Raw genomic sequence first — 6,785 nt, 5'->3', positions numbered from 1 at the left:
GAGAATAAAGGGTGGGCGAGGCACGTGATGGAATAGTGTAGAAAGAGGGATGGCGGCAGGGGAATCTTTGTAGCCCACGTGCCTACAGAAGAAGCCACCCATGTGGTCCCATGATTGTGTTATGTTAATATTGTGGCACGTGGCTTATTAATGGAATTTATGTATTTTTCTTGGGGACTCCGACTCAAAGAAAATGATCAGTTCGACGATTTTAATATACAATTAAAAAATTTACTATTGATTTAAATAATAAAATTGATAAAAAATTATTTAAAAAATTATTATTTTTATCAATTTTGTTATTATTGTCGACTGTAAAACTATCCCAGCCGCAACTCTCCAAACAGCCCAATGCGACAATTCCACGTCAGCCTTACCCTTTTTTAAATCTATTTTATATTAAAATGGGTAAACTACTACGAAGATAGTAATTGTTTTCATTATTCTATTTTGAATATCAAAATTTAAAAAGTTATGTCTTCATCATTAATTTATTATAATTTGGTCGTCGAGTCATTTTTTTAAGTCTCTCGTCACATGCCATCGTTTATCATTGATCATCGTCATTTGGTTCATTAATTTTCAAATAATGAATCATTTGATCCATGATAAAAAAATAAAGGCTTGATTATTTTTTTGGCCCCATTTGGCTGTATCGTGGGGATGACCGCAAGGGCATTGGCTCCATTTGGCTCCTCAAAGCTCCTTCGATCCATAAATTTTAACTAACGTAAAAGCTTAGGTTTTATTCTTACTGTTTTTATTTGTTTCTTTAAAATTATGGAATTGGGATCTTTTTTAGTTTGCATGATATTCATGGTTAACTCGTGTATCTGTTTTCCCCCCCAGAAACTTGTAGGGCACATAAAGAATACATTATGGCTGGACATAGTGATTCCAGTTCGTCTGAGAAGAAATCAAATGAAGCCATGAATGATGTTCCAGTTTTTAGCGCAGAGAATTTGCAGAATAACATGAAAGTTATATATTACAGGTTTGTTTTTCGTGTTTACATAAATGCGAAATTATGTATTGAAAGCAAATATCTAAGTTCTGTTCTAACTTTTAGCCGAACATTTATGTCTATCATCGGAGGGGTTATTGCTGGGATTTTAGGATTCACAGGCTTTGTGGGGTTTGTCTTTTATTTTCTTGTCATGGCAATTACTTCAGTTGGACTCATAGCAAAGGCAAAGTTCTTGGTTCATTCATACGTCGATAGCTGGAACCGGATTATACTCGATGGTTTCATGGGTGGACTTATGGTAAGCTTCTTTATGTTTCGAGTTACACTACATATTCCATGTTCTAAATTTCCATCAGCTAATGCCGTTCTTTAAATTTTGCAGTCATTCGTGCTATTCTGGACGTATCCTATCTTTCTAGCAATGATACTCGAACACACACACACGATAGCATTCGCTGTTGAACCCTAGTTGTTAAATCGTATTATTTGGCTTTGCCTCTGCCTGTTTTTGTTATTGAGATGAATGTCACCTTCCGTTTCTTAAAAGTTTACCCGCTTCCGATTTATCTTCTGCTACATCCTTTTTGCCTATCCATACTTTCTTTAACATCTACAGATTTGCCTACGACATTGTGCATATATTCTGAAGAAGAATCTGCAACACCTCACTGGAAAGAGATGCTGTTTGCTCGCAACCGAATTCTTCAGTGTTTTCGTTTTCGATTGGTGAAACCATTAACGGGTTTACCTTTTGATTACTTTGTATTAGACAGTTTTTCTTCTTCCTTTTTTACCATTTTCTTGGACTCCCAGTCCCCAGACTGAGTCAAACTTTGGGGGAGGTATTTACTTGCCTTAAATGTTCGTAGCGTTGTTGCCGATTTCTTTTTTTTTTTTTTATGAAACATGCTTAAGAGCGGAGCTGAGGTCTCTGAGATTCATCGTGTCCACGGATGAACCCAAGGACGGATCCATGATATAGGTGGAAGGGGCAATGGTCGCCGTAAACTTTAATTACCTCTTAAACCCTTGGTACGTTTGAAACTATTGTAACTAAGTCCTTCCCCTCCCAGAATTTTCTAATATAATTATTTTTTATGATATTGTCAATTTTAAAATTAATAGAATTAAGTCTTAGTCTCAAATTTATCTAATTTAAATACATTTTAAGACATTTGAATTTTAAAATTAATGAAATTAAACTCTTACTCTCTTAATTTTTGTGGTTTAATTACTATTTAAGATCCTATTTATTTTGAAGTTTAACAACTTGTTTTTCTCATAGTTTAATTCTAGTTTCATCACTGGATGAATCGAGGGATTAGTCCATGAAAAATTTAAATTTTTGTGCAATTTAAGTATTTTTGAGTTTTTTTTATTAATAATTAATTTTCATTTCATAAAATTTTATAGATTTACTCTTTAACATAAAACCATTTATTTATGCTTATCGTATCTCACTGTCGTGTACATGCAAAGACATTGAATGACAAAGTATATTGGGGGGAAGATGAAACATCTTTTTCAATTATGGATGAATCATGGTGCATGAATTCTGTTGGCACACGTCTCAGTTCAATCATTGAAATAGCAGACTGTCTTGTGTTATTTCATGTTTAAGGTTTGTAATTGTCTTTAAGATGAGATTGATTTGGTTCACACGTATTTATTGTCTTTTAACTGTCTATTTTAATTTGAAACATAATTACTTAACTTGATCAATAGTATCATCATGAAAGTTTATGATTACTTATTTATATAACACGTCATCATTGAGTTCGTTTACGTAGAGATTTGAACTTTCTTGGGGGGATTGAACATCATGATAACGATAAAGATAAGCTAAATACCTTTTTCACTTTATATTTGCATTATTGCATGCAAAAGGTTTTCTTTATCAATACCCCACAAAACTTTCTTCCCATAATTAAATTAAAATATAGCTTTAGGATGTTAGACATTTGAAATCGAACTTTTATCTGATTTAATCTAGTTTACAAAAAAATTAAAATCGACAAATATTGTTATTTAAATAAATATTTTAATAAAATAATAACAATATACTTTAAAATAATATTTTTATTTAAACTCTTTCAAATATTTAGTAAAACTCCGAACTTAATCAGATAATCCAAATGTACATGGACAGGAACACCATGGCTTCGTTTATCTATTTAAGGAGGGTGGATGTGTACAAAAACACTAAATTCTTGTCTTCTCTACCATCACAAAAACACCCAAAAAAATGAACAAAGTCATCTGTTTTTCTCTTCTACACCTCATATTTTCCTTCACTTTCTCACCAGTAAATTCCCGAGAAAACGGCGCAAGCCTGATCGACACAACTTGCAAAACAACACCCTTTTATAACCTCTGCGTCTCGGCTCTCCAATCGGACCCTCACAGCTCGAGCGCTGACATACCGGGACTAGCCCAAATCGGAGCAAACAAAGTGAAAGCCAAAGCCACCGCAACGCTGAGACAGATCACGGCTTTACTTAAAGAAGCCAAAGATCAAAGCCTGAAGAAGGCTTTGCTCGACTGCCTCGATTATTACAACGCCATTGTGGACTACGATGTTCCGACCGCCATCGATGCTGTCGTCAAAGGTGACCCTAAATTTGGTTTACGGGGTTTAAATGATGCGGCCAATGAAGCTCTAGCTTGTGAGAGGAGATTTGAGAAACAGCCCAAGTTTCCGATTGAAGGTGATAATAAGGTGGTGCATGATCTTTCGACCGTGGCTTCTTCGATCGTTGCATTGATGCTCTGAGTCTGAGTGGCTTGATCTTTTTTTTAATGGTATAAGAAATACTTGATGATTTAGCTTTATATTTGTAATTTACAGCTTATGGATGGTGAAATGTACGCTTGCTACAGACATGGTATATGAAAATCTAGAAAATCAATTACGTATTCATGAAAAATTTACACATATTTGAGTTATTATAATTAAAGGATTAATTAAACACAAGTGTCCAAATTATACTTATTATATATTTTAGGTGCTTGAAGTTTTTCTTTTTGATCGATGTAGTTGATTAACGTTTTGAGTAAGCTATACAGATGAACTTTTATATTTTTAGTTTGTCCGACTATTGTCATCGATTCGAAAAATGAATAATTATAATCTCTTATGTTATCGATCTGTTTAATTTTAACACCTCAGCTGTGAATTTATGTTAACCCATCAAAAAGGTAATTAAAAAACTACAACAGCAACCGCTTAAAACTGGTATTGGAAAGGTAGTTAAAAAACTCTAAACCAAGTTTATAAAATTTTCGAAAATTTTATTTTAAAAAAGGGTAAACTATATGAGTAGTCCCTTATGTTTGTCGATCCGTCTGATTTTGGTCGCCGGTTAAAAAAAATGATTTTGATACCTTACGTTATTAGTTCATTCAGTTTTAATTCCTTAATCGTTTACTCACGTCAACCCATTAATAAAAGTTGCAGCCGATAATTAAAAAGTAAAAGATAATTCGCATGTCTTTTTCTTCTTCTTTCTCTTCCTCCTTCTCTCTCCTTTGTGTTGTAAACGTTTCAACTCAACTTGAAGCTCTGCTTCGAGTCTGTCCATCCCCTCTAAACAATTTGTTTGATATAAGGTTAGAGCCATAAAACAAGCACTTGTGAATGGATTCTGCCACCTTTTCTTGGGTTAGTCCAACTTAGTGGACAAGTGACCAAAATCAGACAGACTAAAAATACAAGGAATATCTGTATAGTTTACTTATAAAAAATCCGAAAGTTATGGATTAAAATGCAATAAAAACAAAAATCAAAGGCATCGGAAGTTTGGGATTGGGATGATGGTTACGAAGGCTTTTAACCGTGTTTGCTTCAAATGGGTAATGAGGGTTTACTTTTTATCACGCTTCCTTTTGCTTCATGGATCATGGATTTTATGCTATGTTGTTCATAGAAATAAAAATTACAGTACAAGCATGAATTGCATGTGTTATGATGTTCATACATGATATTCTATGGATTTTGAATGGGAAATGCTATAAATTTGCTCAAGTTAACTAATTAGGGTCCTAGCATATATGTGTCATGCCATAGAATCTTAGTAGTTGCACTTGCATCATGAACATTAATGTATCGTGACACACTTATGCGTCATGTTATTCCGCTTTTACGATGATCGTGACACTTTGGTATATCGTAGGTATTTATATAGTCTAGTTGATCAGTGTATCTTAGATTCTTTATAGTTCACTTTGGGTTTCATGTTTATATAAGTGGTAAACCATAAATGAGTGAACGTAACCGCAAGTGGAAACTTAGTAATGACTTCTCTTTTGTTATATGAAATCGAAAGTGGCATGTATATGGGATAGATGTTAAGTATATGTTTGTACTTGTTTTCTGGTTTACTTTGATCAAACTTAAGCTCTACACATTATATTGTAACCACACAGACACACTTTTGTTTGATGGTTACGAGAATGATGTTAATGACATGATGAATATGATGATGACTAGTTGGTTCGTTGCATGTTATACTTTACTATGTTTAAATTAGTGTTCATCTCATATTTTGTTATGTTCAATCATTCAATAAGCCAATCATGTTTTAAATTATAAGAAATTTTTTTTACGATTTTACATTTTGATGTATACGTATAAAATATCCCTTGCTCACGAATGTCTACCAAATCGACTAGAGGTGTTACAGTCTTCACTTATCTTTATTCGAAACTTGAGGTAAAGTTTGAGTAGTATAGTTCATCGAGGTTTGAACTTGAAGTGTAGCTTGGCTTGGATCTTTCATGCGGTAAAATCCTCCAAATAATGAGGTGATTTTCCCCCTCCCCACAATAAGCACAACCGTAGTTTATTTGCTCAAATAGGGTGTTATGTATAGTAAATCGGAAAAGACATATGGATCACACTGTGTCTTCATGAAGATGCATGAAAGATCCGACGTCTTTACAACCTCCATACATGGGTCTGAATGCGGAAATGGTGATACTGTTTGTTGGCGTCTTTGAGCTGACGAAGGAGCATGTTGGAGATAGCTGAAGAGCAGACACCATTGATGAAGCTTAGGTTGTTGGTGTTCTTGAGTTGACGGAAGAACGGTCGCTATTGATGAAGTTTAGGAAGACAAAGAAGACAAGCACATGATTTAATGCAGAAAGATGCTATATCTTCCGTACATCTTTTAGAAGACTTCATGAATGACTTTAAAATGTGATGTCAAGTAATATGATAATATTAAAAAAAAATATTTGTCCACTACATTATCCCAAAAGTTTTGCCTCTTTCATGATAATATTAACTTGGGAATTCAATTTATATGCAAGTATCGTGAATGACTTTCAAAATGTGATGTCTAGAATATGATAATATTTGTGTCCAAGATATATATGTCACGTTTCGGAACATAACTGAGAATATGACCTTTTAAAAACCATCGAAGTATATGAGCTAGACAGAAATGGATGTTTATTGAAGTTTAGTGTGTGAATGAGCTCTAATTAATCTTAAAGTTTAAAATAGTTGAATATAAAAAAGAAAATCTAATTTAAACTTAGAAATTCATATTTGAAGAAATTTGAACACAATAGAAATTGAACGTGAGGTTGATATGAACTCGAATTCAAATTTAATGCTAAAAATAAAAGAATCACTTATTATTAAATATTTTTTTATAAACTTTGTTAATAGTGAGAGGTCTAGATTCTAACGTGTAATTAGTGGAGATAATTGATGATAATGTGAGGGTGTAGTTAGTAATTAAACAAGGGACGATTGATTAATTAAACCAAGTGATAATTAATTAGAGCTTATCTGTTACCATTACCGTTA

The 6,785-nt window shown here is 33.2% G+C and overlaps 2 protein-coding genes across 2 annotated transcripts; both read left to right on the top strand.

The window, feature by feature from the left end:
• The first annotated feature begins 847 nt into the window (after nucleotides 1–847).
• On the top strand, nucleotides 848–1,761 carry LOC120158558 (ER membrane protein complex subunit 6-like). Its single transcript, XM_039169381.1, has 4 exons — nucleotides 848–994; nucleotides 1,070–1,265; nucleotides 1,350–1,369; nucleotides 1,584–1,761. Exons 1-4 carry the CDS (start codon nucleotides 879–881, stop codon nucleotides 1,612–1,614), a joined length of 363 nt encoding a protein of 120 aa, XP_039025312.1. The 5' UTR covers nucleotides 848–878; the 3' UTR covers nucleotides 1,615–1,761.
• Nucleotides 1,762–3,180: 1,419 nt separating this feature from the next.
• Nucleotides 3,181–3,872, top strand: LOC120158551 (cell wall / vacuolar inhibitor of fructosidase 1-like). The gene has a single exon (XM_039169370.1). It carries the CDS (start codon nucleotides 3,213–3,215, stop codon nucleotides 3,738–3,740), a length of 528 nt encoding a protein of 175 aa, XP_039025301.1. The 5' UTR covers nucleotides 3,181–3,212; the 3' UTR covers nucleotides 3,741–3,872.
• The last annotated feature ends 2,913 nt before the right edge of the window (nucleotides 3,873–6,785 follow it).

The sequence above is a fragment of the Hibiscus syriacus genome, unplaced genomic scaffold, assembly GCF_006381635.1.
Source record: "Hibiscus syriacus cultivar Baekdansim isolate YM2019G1 unplaced genomic scaffold, ASM638163v2 tig00002841_pilon, whole genome shotgun sequence".
Lineage (NCBI taxonomy): Eukaryota > Viridiplantae > Streptophyta > Magnoliopsida > Malvales > Malvaceae > Hibiscus > Hibiscus syriacus.
This window is presented reverse-complemented; position numbering and strand designations above follow the sequence as displayed.